The following is a 15,387-nucleotide window of genomic DNA, read 5'->3' as shown; positions in this document are numbered from 1 at the left end:
TTCCTCAAGTTCATGCTTCATGGCTGTTTGCTGAAACTTTTCAAAACTGGTGCATGCTGGGAGGAATGAGGAATACGGGCACTGTTGCAGAGCTACTGTGATGAAACCATTCTCTGTGGAGTTTTTGGGGGGTTTATGAGCCCCTCAAACTCTCTGTGTGAATAAAGTCTTCATTGGTGCTTTAGTATTCGTATATGGGCTCTTTGGTGAATTCTAATCCCTATTAAAGAGGCAGATTATAGAAGGGATTTGTCTTTGATTCGCCTGTCCCACTGCTCCTTTCTGTCACCATCTCCCTCTCCGCCTGTATCCTTCCCTCGTTTCCTTTCTCTTGCCTGTGATGAGACGGTCACGGACTGAACAATGACGGCCCCAGTGCGTCGGCCGCCTCACGCTCCCACCCTCAGCCCACCTTCCTGCAACTATAACCACATGCATGAGGGCCCCTGGTCGCCTGAATAGATTTGTTAAAGGCCCCCACTGGATGAGAGTGGTAGCCTAGTCATCGTGTGATGCTCTATCCCTTTTTGAGGTGCTCTGCATGGGGGTGAGCTCCCGGTACGCCCTCGCCCGTCGTACCGCCACCACCTTCCCTCTCTTTGCCGCTGAGGAGATAATCAGGCTTATGTAAAGACGACGTGCTCTTTTGACAGTCATCAGCTCATCGGTGATCCAATCAAGCCCCAAATCCGCCATTGTTCGCCCCTGAAAGTGTCTCAAATCCGCTTGTGCAAGAGAGAGGGGCCGTGCTCTTTATCCTGCCAATCACTCCTGACATTCCTGCCACTGTTGCCATGGCCTGGGGTCACAGGTCGTGAAAACAGAGAGCATGAGCTGACTCGGGGAGAATGGCGCAGGGGTAAAAGGAGGGACTCACCACGCAATGGTCTCATTGGTCAATCAACCCAGGGGGTAAATGTAGACAAGTTAGAGCTGTATAGCCCCGCTGAGAGGGCCAGCCCCACAGAAAGACACGGGCAGGGCAGGGGAACGACCGCGGGATGAGGAGTCATAAAGGAGGGAAAAAGGGGGTTGGGAGAGAGTGTGTTTGATTGCAAAAAAGGCTTTACACCTGTTGACCTTAAGGAGAAAAGATAATGGACATAGTAGTTAATATTTGTGGCATTGTAATGACATTTGTAAGCACGCAACTACAAGCAAGCAACTATAATTTTCCCACAACAAAAAATGCAATCGCTGCAATTTGAAATGTAAATGTGGCTCCCTGACACAATGAAACTAACATGTCATTGCAGGATAAACAGGCCACTGGGTTAAATCTGTTGTAATGTCGTCAAAAGAATAATTTTCTGTACCCTGTGTATACGTAAGTGAGCAAATGTTTAGCCTAGAAGAGATATCATAGGGAATTTGCGCCATTCACTGTTACTCCCGTATAGGGATTAGTGGAATTAAGCGTTTAGCACAAAAGCAAAGTATCACAACTCATGGGTAATTCAACAAGCACCACAAAGCGCAAGTTTACAGGCTGCAGCTTCTTAGCTTGAGCTCATTGTGCGCTTGCAGCTGCGAGTACCCAGCAGACAAATGGTAAATGCCTTTATAAAAAGATAAATTTGATATACAGGGGAAATACACACAGCAAATACTATGAAAGAGTGGGAGTGATAAGTCTTTTCTGTGAATGGATGTCCATTCAAGATTATAGTCTGAGGGAAGGAGCAGGTTTTTGGGCCATTGGCTCCTTTCAGTCAGTTGGGAATAATTTATATAAAGCGACAAGCTAGTGTACTGCTGGGAGGGTCCACATTTTGGGTGTCTAAATTGATGGTTCAGCATCAAATTAGAAAACATATGACAACAATAAAAAAAGTAACTGGCATTCTGTCAATTTTTATTTTCACACATCTGGACCTTGCTTTGTGCAGTGGGGGTAGAGTACAGGAATAGGGTCTTCCCCAAACTGTTCCCACATTGCCACAAGGTTGAATTAACAAACCTCATGACCGATAAATGATTCAAGCGCCACATAAATCCACAGTGTAATTAAATATAAGAGGTTTGCATGCACATACACTGTGACTATGTCAATCTCTCTCCCCAACACACACACACACACATCTGAGAGAGAGAGAGAGTGTGTGTGTGTGTGTCTAAGATGGACAGGGGTTAATATACTCCATTAAGCTCTATTAGCCTAAATGACTCGGGCAGATGAATGAGGACTCACATGACTCTGGATGTGTTTTCATGCAAGTGCACAGAGCTACAGGACAACCTGCCAACTGTTTATCTGCAAGGAACATACACACACACACACACGCACGCCACAAGGGTAGTGGAGGGGGTGCTGGAGATCTGGTTTCCCACTGTCACAGATGCTTACCCGCCTCTCCATTACTGATGTGATTGCAGCGGACACAGAAAACTAGCAGTCTTGTTCCCACTGGGCCAATCTGAAGCAATGATTACCCTGTTTCCTCTCACGGGAGAGTGCCAGCGCTGCAGAAAGAGGCACTTAATCGACTGCGATCACATTCAACCCTGTCAGTCGCCAGGGTTTTTGGAAAACGTTTGGTGCAGATTAATACTTTGTGGAAGAGCGTTTGATGGCACAGGATCAGTCACCGTGCACAGTGCGAGGCTTGCGGGAGATGTGACACACGCATGATCACTGGAGAAAGAGGATGTGCTGCAATGGCTAAGAGATGTCTGTTTCATCCTCTCTAAATTACCAGGGTGGCCCAGAAGACCTGGGAGGTCTGCAGACATGAAACCTGCAACCTCATCCACATGCATGCAGGCAAGCACACCGACTGTGTTGTCCTTGGTTGGTCACAAAATTAAGTGTGACCTCTTCACCCCGAGTCAATAACTACCGCAAGTTGATCCCACTGCAGCCTCAGGCAAACACACACATACATTTACCACAGAAGAAAGCGCTTCTGTAGTATCCCCATAGACCACAAGATGGCGCTTGAGCTCCAAGTACTGGTTCTCATCAGCAGCTCAGAGAAATGCTGGGGATAGCACTTAAAAGTGGAGGATGCTTTGGAAGCAATTTAAATTCAGATAAATGTTCTCTACACCCACCTGACACTTTATAACAGGGGTCGGGAACCTTTTTGGCGAAGAGAGCCATGAAGGCCAGATATTTTAAAATGTGTATCTGTGAGAGCCATATACATTTTTTTAAACATTGAATGCAATAAAATGTGTGCATTTTTATGTAAGACCAACAGTTTTAGATGTAATGGGCTCTAATTACGTAGACCAGGCACACTACCCCACGCCAATGGGGTGTGGCCAGCACACTTTCGTAAGCAGCGCAGTGTCTAATAATAAATCAAATACTTGTTGCCATTAATACAACTTCTGCTGCTGCATAGTTTTGCACCGTACTCCGAAGACGTATTTCATTCTTTTGGCCATCTTCGTCAGAAGGCTTGGTTCTGCAGCTTTAGCTATTTGACTAAAGGAGGAAAGTTTACATTTACATGTTTTTTGACATCTCAATGACCGAGGTAGACTACAGCATTACCCAGTAATAATCAAGTTTTGGTGTTTGACCTGGAAAATATCATCAGGAAAGATAGATAGGGTTGGCCGTATTGCAGCAGAATATAGATGGACGAATTAAAATGCATAAGAAAGTTGTTGATTTTGAATATTATTTTTAACAGTCATTTCTGTGATGGTTTACTTTAAAATGTTAGCAAAAATACATTTTTATTGTGGTAAGAAATGCTTGAGAGTCAGATACAATCATCAAAAGAGCCCTACCTGGCTCCCGAGCCATAGGTTCCCTACCTCTGCTTTATAAGGTATGCCTGCATGCACAATATGGTATTGCATCACTCTATGTAGAAATTACATATGGATGATGCAATAACAGTTGTAATCAATTGTAAAGTAGAACCCGATTTAAAAACATACACGTGCCAATTCAAACTAAGCAATATTACCTTTGCAAAGGTGGAAGTCTTGTGTTGAAGCTCAATAGATTGTGCGGGTGTACCCCCCTTATAGTCAACAGGTGGCCTAAGGGACCAATTCAGGAGACTGCTGCAGGGTATAATAAAATATCAAGACTATCAAGGCCTTCAGAAGCCAAATATGTTGCCCGTGTGTCAGAAATCTTGGTCTCAGTCGCAGGGCGCGGGTTCTCCAACAGGACAATGACCCAAAACACACAACCACACTGAAGTGGCCTTCCAACTTTAAACCCAACTGAACGTCTGTATAAACAGATGAAAACTGTAGTCTTAGAAAAGAGCTGTTTTTTTTAAACCTACTAAGTTAAGTTTTGCAGGATTTCAGGTATGGCAAGATATTAATCAAATAGAGTACCGAAAACAAATATGGAACACAAACACTAAGTTCCAACAAGAGACATAACTAAACAGCAACAGTAACAGAGATGGGCTCATCAAAAGAGTCGAGACAGATTTAAGTGTTTGTTAATGGCTCTATTGGTCTCTGTGGACCGAGGCTTAAAGGCCTGAATAATGTATGTCCGCTGCAGGAGTAATGAAGTGGAAGTGATTGGGAGGAATACGGCCGTCCTCCCAGGGCTCAACGCAAACTGTACACACTCTTAAGAGCTGCCTGTAGCCTACACCTCCCGCTTTGCCTCTGTCTATCTCACTTCCCGTCTTTCTCACACACACACTAAGACACCGCAGAGCGGCTAAGAGGGTTAGCTTGTCTCTGTTCCCCATGTCCTACATCATTGATGAATAAGGCCGGGGCATTTATAGTATCCCAGCTCAAGAGTTCAGCAGCTACCACAGTTTCCATGAGGATTATATCAAACCAGAGCAAGAAGCAGCAGTAGATACCGTGGTCAGAAACTCGGTTGGCTGCTTTGTTTTTTGTCGATCACGTCAAGTCTTGTACTTGCTTGTGTTTAACACCGGGAAACTATAATGAGTATCCACTGGTCCAGTAATTCATTGTCCTGCATCTTGGAAGCAAGGATTGATCACATGATGACAATCATTGAAAAGTAAAACTGCCTTAATCCAATATTAGACCCCATATTCTGAATGCCAAAGTCAACTCAACAGGACAACGACAAGAATGCAGACAAACATGAGCTGTACATAAACTAACTATGGACTCGCACTTGGTGGTGCTGATTCTCATCCCGGCCACTTCACATTTGACTGCAAACTGACCCAGCGACATCATCACCCGATGAAGCTACCGGAAATGCAACTGCAAAAAGCAGAGACCCAATCCTGCACCCACCAAACCAGATCCCCTCAACTAGAAATTCAAATGCGGTAATTAACAGTAATGAACGGAATCTGTGACAAAGTGCAGCTCTGGCAGCCTTGCGGACCTCTGGGCAGACCTCTGGGCAGATCTCATTCACCCCCACAAGGACCCGGGCAACCTCAGCCCGACAGATAGGACAAATTGCCTTGGTTTTAGTACGCGTTGGTTACCATCACACCTTTTGAAACACATTAAGAAAGAAAACTGAGGTACTACTGTAAATAGCATCTAGTGGTCTAATTCTCCAGTCACTCTTTCTAAAGTATAACGTGGTTACCAACTTCTACGCAAAAAAGAACCAACAACCAAAAGAAAAGAAGCAATGGCCACCATTGTCCATGGATTTTAGTTTTCAAATGGAGAAAATGGGCAGAACATGCATGCAAACTCCACACAGAAATCTCCAAGTGGAGATTCAAACCAAGGTATTCCCAATTTCCTGGCTGTGTGGCCTAAATGCTAGCCACTCAACCACTGTGCGACCCATGGCGGTAATGCGTAATACGATATGATTGACAATAGCTGAAGAACAACTTTGGCTTTGCGCACGGTTTTGCAATTATCACACACACACATGTGGAGGTAATTAAATCCAGGTTCCACCTATGCTGATAAAAGAATGTTGGCTTCTTGGGCACCATCCACTGAGATCTATTTCCAAGGTAAGACAAGATGAAGGCTCAAAAAGCATCTACATGTTAAACAGTTATTAAAGTTGCATAGATCTCTGACTTTAAAAGGTAGGAAGTACTCAAATGCGGCGCTCTGTGATTGAAGGAACTTGTGATTGGACTTGTTTTGGCCTCTCTTGCAAACAAGATGCACAGCACCTTCCTCTCACATTAACATGCTTCTATCATTAACCCCATTGTCCCCCCTACTACATCATAGCTGGAGCAGGATGCACGGAGGGTAAAATAAGAATGCGTTTTATTTTTCCCCTCCTCTCGCTCTCTCTCGTGGAGCATTTTTGAATGAATGATTGATGTGAGGGGAGCCAGATCAGAAAGATATAATCATGGTCTAACGAACGCAGGGTCTTAAGAAATATATATACTGGAGGAATGCCATAAATTTATAAAGACACCATATATTAATATATAAGTAGCTCATTGAATATTCAAAGAGAAGGAAATAAAATGTATGCCTTGGATTTGTGTAAAGGAAGAAAGGGGCTTGGAAGTTCAATGCATGATGCTCCATAGAGTTCATTTAAAGCTCACAACTTTTCCCAATAAATGCAACCAAGAAGCAAGTCATGTTCATTGTCAGCGGCTAAACAAATTGCTATTGTCTTTGAGTGGCACATGTTTTGTGCAAAGACGGGCGACGGTGGCGTTTGGAGATAACTTCATTTCCGAGCGTTGAGCACAGATGAGCGTGCAGACAGTTAGCCCGTGTTCACTATATGAGCACCTTTCACGGGACAAATGGAATGTCAATCAAGAAGCGGTACACAGATGCCATCTGCCCCCCCACTTCTCCGGTGGGGACGAGGATGCTTTCTGGTGATGCAGCTCTGTTGTTCCTGCATTACTCTGGTTGCACTGGGAATATTTTGGCCTTTTACCCTTTCACATCCCTTTGCTGCGTTCCGCTATTAACCATTACTCCTTCACCCTTATCGTATTCATTTCTTTACTTTGGTTCGCTTTAACATCGTTCTCTGTCTGAATCGCATAGGAAGCAAGAGCTCCATAAAACAGCAGGGACAGTATTTTGATATTGGAAAAAAATATGTATCCATCTGATCTATGGAACCTCCAAAGACGAACACAATCTGATCTATGATCCTGGCTGACTTTTCTTCACTTCTCAGAAGACAGCTACGTAAAAAAGTAGGCTTTGCTACACGTCTCAAAATACAGTCTGCGAACCAAAACGTTTGTGTCATCCTGTCCCAATCCTTAATGTTATGTTGTTGTATGTGATATATGGCATTACGTTGGACCAGTTCATAGTGCTTCATCCCAGTAGAAATGACAAAAAAAGCAACAAAAAAAAAGTAATCCAACAACACACTTTCAATCCAGATACATGAGAGGGAACATGATGGTGTGTATTCATTCATTTTGACAACTGGAATAGGCTCCAGTACCCCCCACGACCCTCATGAGGAAAAGCGGTAGAAAATGAATGAATTAATACTTTTTTTTTTTACATTTTATTTAGGTATAGCTGGAAGTTGTGGTAATTGCTTGTATTGTACTGAGCAGCCAGACCCTTTCCTGGTCTTCATTACACTAAAATTAACTAAAATACTGCCACAGTAAAATAAAAAACCCACACAAAATCCAAAGAAAACACTCATGGAGTGAATCATTCAGATTGTTACTCAGCTCAAGCATTTTGTTTGACTTTTTTCCCGTAGACATGTCCGGTTGAAGCCCCAATGATACGTGTTTTTGCAGTATTTGGCATTGTGACATATCACCACTGAGTCAGTCAAGTGTGGAGGTTTGAGGGTTGAAAAACGGGGGGGAAACGTTTAAAGGCTTTATCATTAAAAACATGACAAGCCATTCACTTGGTAAATGTGCTTACTCAAGGGAATGCTGGCTGTTTATTCTTTGATTAATTTGCTTGCAGAGGGGACCTGGAAACACCCCCCCCCCCCTTCTCTCTCTCAGTAGTGAATGTGTCGATGACAGGGAGATTTCTCAGTGGTGACAAGTTATCTCAACTACAGGGGCAAAACGATTATGCTAATATCAGGTTGTAGTCATCAATCATCTTGTGTCAATGTGGTGTCAAGGCATCAAGCCCCCCCTCTTACTCGTCAAAACCATTATGTGTGTTTAGTTAGGAAAGGAGAATTGATGGCATTGTAATTACGCCTAGAGCCTCACCGGCTTGCGTGGACCTGCAGTGTTGAGTAAGAGCTGAAATGAAGAGATTTAATTAGGCGAGTCGCTTCATCTTCACTTGAACACCGGGCGACGGAGTCCGTGGTGACGTCACAGAGGCGCGCCTTAAATTGGAAGAGCGTAGCGCGGAGTGATTCTTGGTTTGATCTCCCACTCATGCCTTTGGATCTTATCACAGCAGCAAGGACAACAACACTAAAGGCAGTCACGCTCCGAGAGCGAGGAGCAACTGTTGGGGACTCACGGAAATTACTTTTTTTGCATCGTTTCTACCATGAAAGTGGCGCGTAAATGTCAGCGTACTGTGCGTAAAAGTCAGAGACCAAAATTGGATTAGGCTAAACATTTGATATTTTAGCCAGGAAGTGTATTCGCGTGGACAAGAGTCAGAAGTACAAGTTTACTGCTTGGACTAATGCTTTTGGTGGACGCCCCCTTGCTACTCTGACATTATTTCAACCATGGCTTACTCTCAGCTGGGATATTCCTACTCTACTACACCACAGGTACAGTGCGCATTTGTTGTTGTTGACGTCATGATTGAGCTTCAAAATGATACTTTTCTATTAGGAAAATAAATATAGATCTGCAAATGACTTTTTTGTAATTATTTCTAAAGTTTCTGATGACCTCAAGCCTTTCTGGTTGTCTGGAGCCGGGATCCCCTGCATCATCTCACTCGGTGCTGCGCTCCCCCGGCCACCAGCTCACCCCTGGCACCGGCATTGGTGTGTGCAGCCCATACCCAAAGCGCCAAGGTTACTATAACACCTGCACCGGCGACGCCAGCCCTCTCTATTCCAGAGTGAGTTTAGGACTAGTGTTTTTTTTTAAACTTTAAATTCCACAGGGGAATTCTACTATGATCTGATACAAGCCGCTTCAAGCTATTAAATTCATTTAAGTGTTTTAGATTCCAGAATTTCACTTGAGTGCATTGATGATGTCAACAATGTGCAGGGAGGACTGGAACCCAAAACTGTAGCTGCATCTGTGCACATGGGGACATCTCAGACGTCTGCCTACTACCCCTATGAATACACATTTGGACATTATTCTTACGACAGATATGGGTAAGTTTGCATTTAGGCTTTAAAGCAACTTTTTATTGTGTTACTTGGCGGTGAAAAAAACATACAGGAGGTGCTTCCACTTCCTGTCCACAACATTAATATGATCCAATTACTTGATGTACTGTTTTTCTTTGAATGTTAGAGGTGTTAATGTTAATGTAGAAATGAGCCATTGGCTACAATCTCACATATCTACATGTCAAATGATCATTTATATGTATTGTACCTTTATCAATAAATTACATATAAATCTAATATGATCTAATACAATAACTGTAGTGAATTTATTTTTGTGGTAGTGGCGTAAAACTTCACAGTGTCATAGTTCTAATATTCAGCCACTCTCATACAGCCTAACATCAGCCGGACACCCACTCCGACAACACTGCTCTCACCAGGATAGAAAAGTAGTAATTTTTGGGGATTTTTAATGAAAATACTGGAAATGTACGGGAAACTAAACATGAGGTCGATGGCAAAGATGGGCCAAATACAGGAGTTCCCCAGGAAAATGGGAGGGTTATAGTACAGCACAATGTGAAACAATTGTTTCATGCCAGAACTAATCATAATAGTGCAAAAACTTTTTACACTGCTAAGGTATTCCTCATCCGAAGGAGTTTCACGCCGTAAAAATGCCACCCGGGAAACCACAGGCACCCTGAAGGCCTGGCTTCAGGAGCATCAGAAGAACCCTTACCCAACAAAAGGAGAGAAGATCATGCTTGCTATCATCACCAGGATGACCCTCACACAGGTGATCACACCCTACTTATTCATTGTCCACCCTAGATGTATTGGAACCCTTAAAAGGTACAACTTGAACATGAAAGCATCCTGTTCTGACATCCACTCCAGGTGTCCACATGGTTTGCCAATGCTCGCAGGAGGCTGAAGAAAGAGAACAAGGTGACGTGGTCGCCGCGAGCCTGTAAAAGCTCAGACGACAGAGGCCGTGATGAAGACAGCGATGAAGTAGAGAAGCCTCTTAAAGCTGACAAAGATCATCCTGGTAAGAACTTCTCAGTTGACATGTGTTCTGAATAAATCTGACGCTTTCATGTGAACTTGTTTTTTCACTCTCACAGATCAACAGTCTGCTGACTTGCAGAGCGATCTTGAAGACTTTGACCTGCTGGAGTCTGATGCATCCGACTGTGAGCCAAAGCCACAGTTTCTACCAGAGGAAAGCCAAGTCAATTCAAACGTCCCATCCGGTCACCTCACGTACAACCCGAGCTCAGAGAGATTGTCTCCGGACTTCCCCAAACTCACACCGGTTCACGACCAGACCAACACCTTCTATCCTATCCCAGATGCGCAGGGGACAGACACCAAACCCAAGATCTGGTCCATCGCACACACTGCTGTGTCTTTGGACAACAGCATTGAGCCTGAATATCCACCCTGTATGCTGTCATCCACCGGTTCCTCCTCTCCTGGCTTTCCCTCAAACATGGTGCTACCCACGGCAGAAAGGAAGCAGGAATCACCGGTGGCCACGCTCAGGGAGTGGGTGGACGGCGTTTTCCACGGGCCGCCATTCCAACAACTCAAAACAGCCACGCCGTGGAAAGGTTTGAGCGAAGCGACGTCGAGCTGCAGAACATCAGGACAACCTTTTGAACTTGTAAGATCTTCAACATCTTTGTAAAGCCACGAGCAACTCTATTTTAAAACAACACACTGCAGGACTGGATAGATAAAAGTTTATATTTTGATGTTGTAACTGACTAACTGTTCACCACACTGTTGTGTGTCACCTGGTGGTCTCACTTCTACATCCAAAGGGTACTCAGCCAGCCACAACTTACAGCTGATATTGTTCATAACTCAATTCATATGATTAGTTATTACAATAACATATATGCTATGAGATTATTTAAAAAACATTAATAACCAACTATTTCCCTGTGATTCATGAAAAAAAGAATCCTAAAAAAGCAATCTTTGCATACAATGTACACAAAAGACTTTTCCAATGGTCTTTGATATATCCTCTTAATTTGTTAGAAATCAACTAAAGACTCAAGCACAGGAGATGATCTTGGTCTTGTGACACTAAATTGACTTTCTACACAGACAGATAAATGACTCCTTTTGCTTTTCACTTAAACGTTGGTGTCATTAGCCAGTTGTCTAAATCTATAAAAGGGAGGCCTAGAGCAGCTATAGTGTTGATCCTAAATGTTACAAAGTTTAGTTTAAGCAACACCACCAATGATCACCTATTGGTGATGCTCTCCTTTGGCTGGGGGCTGGGCGGCTACTTTCATCGTTTAATGGACATCCTGCTTGCTTTACTTTACTGCTTAGTGGACATGCAAAGATTACATTTCATTATAAAAAGGGAACTCTCGGACTATCCACTTTGCCGATGTCGCTGTCTAACAGCAGGTTCGGGACTGAGCGGTCCGTTTTAACCAATTCTAGCAACTTTGACACACTTATGGACCCCGTTTCAACTGATCTTAACTGCATCCAGGTTGTACCATATTGTACTAACACCTTTACACCCACTGAGAATAAATGTTAAGCTGACTAGCATCAGTTCAAATGATGTAAATCCTTTAAAACAATGTGAACTCTACCTCCACAACCACGGATGTGTGTGTGTGTGTTTAAGCGTGTGTGTGTGGTTTGAGGCAGCGGAATGGGGGGAAGTGGATTGTATTCAGCCGTGACTAATGGAAACACACAGAGGAGGGTGCTGCTAAATTGTTAAATCGATGCCACTTCCAGCCGAGCTCCAGATATAGCTGCAATCAGCCATGCGTCCCCTTTCATTAGGCAGCTTTTGACTTTTGGCATCCTGGGAATTGGAGACAACGTTCCGCCAGTAAAATGCCTCATAAAACCTCTTAAGTAATTTTAAGTAAGTAATATGTGGATCCACTTGAGTGACTTCATGTTACAAACAATAGGAAGAACCGTCATAGAAATAAACAATCCACTACAGATGGCATCACTGGCATTAAACGGTGCGTCATAACGCCCTCCCATCTGATTCAGATAGGCAGAGCGGAACTGTCACATTTAGCACTTAAAGCACTTAAAAGCGGCGTTCTCTAAAACAAAGCACAACAAGAAACTGTGTTTTTTTCCACCATTGTTCTCCTGTTTTCAATTTAGGAGCAGTGATAAAGTATTTATCAGAACAGAGGAGGGATCTTCCGGGCTTTGTATGGAATTAACCATTTCAGATTAAATAATTCAGGATGAATTCATCCGAGAAATTCATTCTCTTTCTGCTTCATAAATAAGTAAGACTTAAGATGATAAATAATGACATCTGACTTATTTTTGTAAAGTTTTCCGTCCTCAACGGAAAGTCTTGTTTGAGTATGGGTTTTCCTTTTTGGTTTTTTTTGTTTTTTGGTCCACCTAAAATGTGATTTAATGGGAATGCAAGAATTAAAAAGATCACTCTAAGTGCAGCAGAAGAAGCGGAGTCACGATGAATATCACATGGCGTTCTGATAGGAGAATGACCCTCTGCTGAGTGGGGTTAAGAGCCGTGAGCACACACTTGTCTTCACTCTTTACTGTTGGAAGCATCACTTCTCCCTTGAGAATAAGCTTGTTTTATTCCCCACTCAAGGCCATTCAATGTCAATCTGTTACATATCGAGTTAAAAAAACAGGCGTAGAATGCCATCAGTTTTGGGTTTTGTCACAATCTGTTGAGATACTTTACAAAATATAACCACTGCCACTGTTTTTGTTCCCCGCTCTTACTGCCGTGTTCTTCGCTTCCACTATGTGACTTCTCCAAACTGTACAGCATACATATAACACACATTTTTTTTACATGTTTATATCTTCACGCTTCACTGATAATGTTGTTTTGTCAAGTGTTATTTAGTTAGTTAGTTCGGCAGCCCTTGAACGCATCATAGTTGCTGTGAGGCGCAGAAGATTAAGTTCTCTACGAATGTGTTACATTTTTTAGGGCTTAAAGCTGCATTGTGGGGCGAGTGCACAACGGCAATTGAAAAGAGCGTTCTGAATACAACAATCAATTGAAAACATTATAATTAATACAATTTAACAGAGGGTAAAGGGGCCATGTGTCAAAGATGCACATTTTAATGGATGAATCAATTACATGTATTTTTCCGCCCTTTCACTGGATCTGTTGTACATAGATATTTTTATCCCGGTGTTACGGAGTACAACTGGCTGGAGCCGGTACGGGTCAACTATATTCACCTGAAATGCTAGTTTTCACTTTCACATTGTGATTTTCTGCACCGAGCTTTCACACCCTTGCTCCAGTAATCATCTACGCACCTTCTCCTCTTCATCTTTGCCTTCTCTAAGCCCTCCATGCTTGGCATTCGTTATCTCGCCTCCGTCTACTGTGGAAACACAAGCGAGCCATCCGACAGTCAGCCTGACACGAAGCCTTGCTCCCTGGGCCATAAAATGTGATTAAGCCACCATGAGTTGCTGTACAGGTGGCGGCGGGGGGGATGTTACAGCTACTGTTTACCTGTCAGCCTCACACCACCTCTTTCCTTGAGGACTGGAATAACAGTGGTGAATGTAAATTACTTTAAAGTGTGATCCTATCAGTAAAGGCTCGGCGGTGTGCATATGTTGTGACCCACTTTCTTATCGTTTGAGCACTGTACAGTATTGACAAGTTCAAATTGCGCCATGTGTCTGACACCTATTTCCTTTTCCACACACACAGCCTCGAAATCTCTTGAGCCTTGTCACCCACACACACACTTTGCTTTTCCGAAGCTATCAAAGCGCTGAGTGCAAACTGCCTCCTCCAAAAACTGTCACATGTTGCCAGAAGTGTCTTGCACCCCGCTGTAACCTCCGATCTCCTGGCACGAGAACAAGTCATTATTTCCCTGCTAAAAGGTCAGAAACTCTGTCACCTGACTCCAAAGTGGAGCTCGGTGGAGTCGCCTCAAGACCATGACCAAAGGTCAGTTTTTTTGTTTTGCCTCCTTGTACCATGAGTATAGATATGAGGAGGTCGGGACTGCTCCCAGATCTGCCTTAAGCTCATGCTTCATTTTTTTTTGGGGGGGGGGGGGGGGTGCTGGCATCAGACAGGGAGATTCAGATAATTGGCTGCAGGCAGTGCCATAATGAGCCTGGGGGTTTGTAAAATGACACTTCTTCAAGGGAAAATATTTTAATGGGGCAATTACAGCAACGAAGAGGATGTTTTGTGGAGCGTGAGGGATTGTTTTTGTTAAAGAACTCACTGGCATTTTAAACTTCATCATCTATCCGGGAGTTTTTAATGTGAGAATACTTGCGTGGATCTTTGAACGGTCTTGCATTACGCAGCAGATCACTAGTGGTGGCCACCTTTATTATACTCAGGAATTACACATTTGAGTATAAACAACATTCAGGGGATGCTGTGGGCTTCGTTTATGAACGCTGAATAATTAACAAGCAAAAAAAAAAATATTGGTGCTGTCTAATTCAGCGAAATTCATTGGCTCGGTTACATCTGAAGATGTTGCCCCCTGGCATTGCCTATAACTCAACCAAGCGCCACCTCTGACTACACCAACCAGTCAACTCTGACATGGATTTTTAACAATGCACCCCTCTCCCTGCTCCCCTTCACTCATCCACAGCAAGTCTTGACTATAGATGAGGTTAACTACAAGCAGAAACCCCATTTCCAGGAGTCACCAGGGCCAATTATATCAGCCTGACTACTTTTTTCCTTCCCAACCTGAGCTCTATGGTGTGGAAAATGCAGTTCCACCGGCTGCATCACAGGGGACAGAGCAGACTAGTGCTGTCTGGAGTGCAAGTGCGGGCCAATTTGGCATGCAGAGGTCTATGGAGAATAAGCCTGATGAAATATATATATGATCTTTTTCAAACATGTATTGTTCCGCACTGCTGTCTTATCAGGACGGCTCCTCACCCTGATGTCCTGCAGTTTGAACTGAGCAAGCCTCAGCAGTGCATTTCATTGAAGGAAAAGTGCAGAAAGAAGAGATAAGGTCTTTCAAACCTCCAGATGCTGGTCGACCACAATCACTTGGCTAAACATGATGCATGTTGTGCACAATGTCCACAAAATCGTAATCAAATAAGCTGAGTCACCATAACGAATGCAATATTAAATAAGACCTTGTCCGTCTAACGCAATACCTCATTTAGCTCATGAGTGCTCAGCCTACATATACCGGACAATGCTGACATCTAACGTT

The 15,387-nt window shown here is 43.5% G+C and overlaps 1 protein-coding gene across 1 annotated transcript; it reads left to right on the top strand.

Annotated features, from left to right (window-relative positions):
- Positions 1-8,229: 8,229 nt before the first annotated feature.
- Positions 8,230-13,869, top strand: irx4b (iroquois homeobox 4b). Its single transcript, XM_058048053.2, has 6 exons — positions 8,230-8,617; positions 8,731-8,916; positions 9,072-9,184; positions 9,785-9,941; positions 10,043-10,196; positions 10,273-13,869. The coding sequence occupies exons 1-6, from the start codon at positions 8,573-8,575 to the stop codon at positions 10,836-10,838; spliced, it is 1,221 nt and encodes a 406-aa protein (XP_057904036.2). The 5' UTR covers positions 8,230-8,572; the 3' UTR covers positions 10,839-13,869.
- Positions 13,870-15,387: the final 1,518 nt, after the last annotated feature.

The sequence above is a fragment of the Doryrhamphus excisus genome, linkage group LG7 (genome assembly GCF_037039965.1).
Source record: "Doryrhamphus excisus strain RoL-2023G ecotype Guam linkage group LG7, RoL_Dexc_Guam_v1.1, whole genome shotgun sequence".
In the NCBI taxonomy this organism is placed as follows: Eukaryota; Metazoa; Chordata; class Actinopteri; order Syngnathiformes; family Syngnathidae; genus Doryrhamphus; species Doryrhamphus excisus.
This window is presented reverse-complemented; position numbering and strand designations above follow the sequence as displayed.

Coding starts and splice junctions, on each gene's coding strand:
- irx4b (XM_058048053.2), top strand. CDS start 8,573: ATGGCTTACTCTCAGCTGGGATATTCCTACTCTACTACACCACAG. Junction 9,185..9,784: donor TATTCTTACGACAGATATGG/GTAAGTTTGCAT, acceptor TACACTGCTAAG/GTATTCCTCATCCGAAGGAG. Junction 10,197..10,272: donor AGCTGACAAAGATCATCCTG/GTAAGAACTTCT, acceptor TCACTCTCACAG/ATCAACAGTCTGCTGACTTG.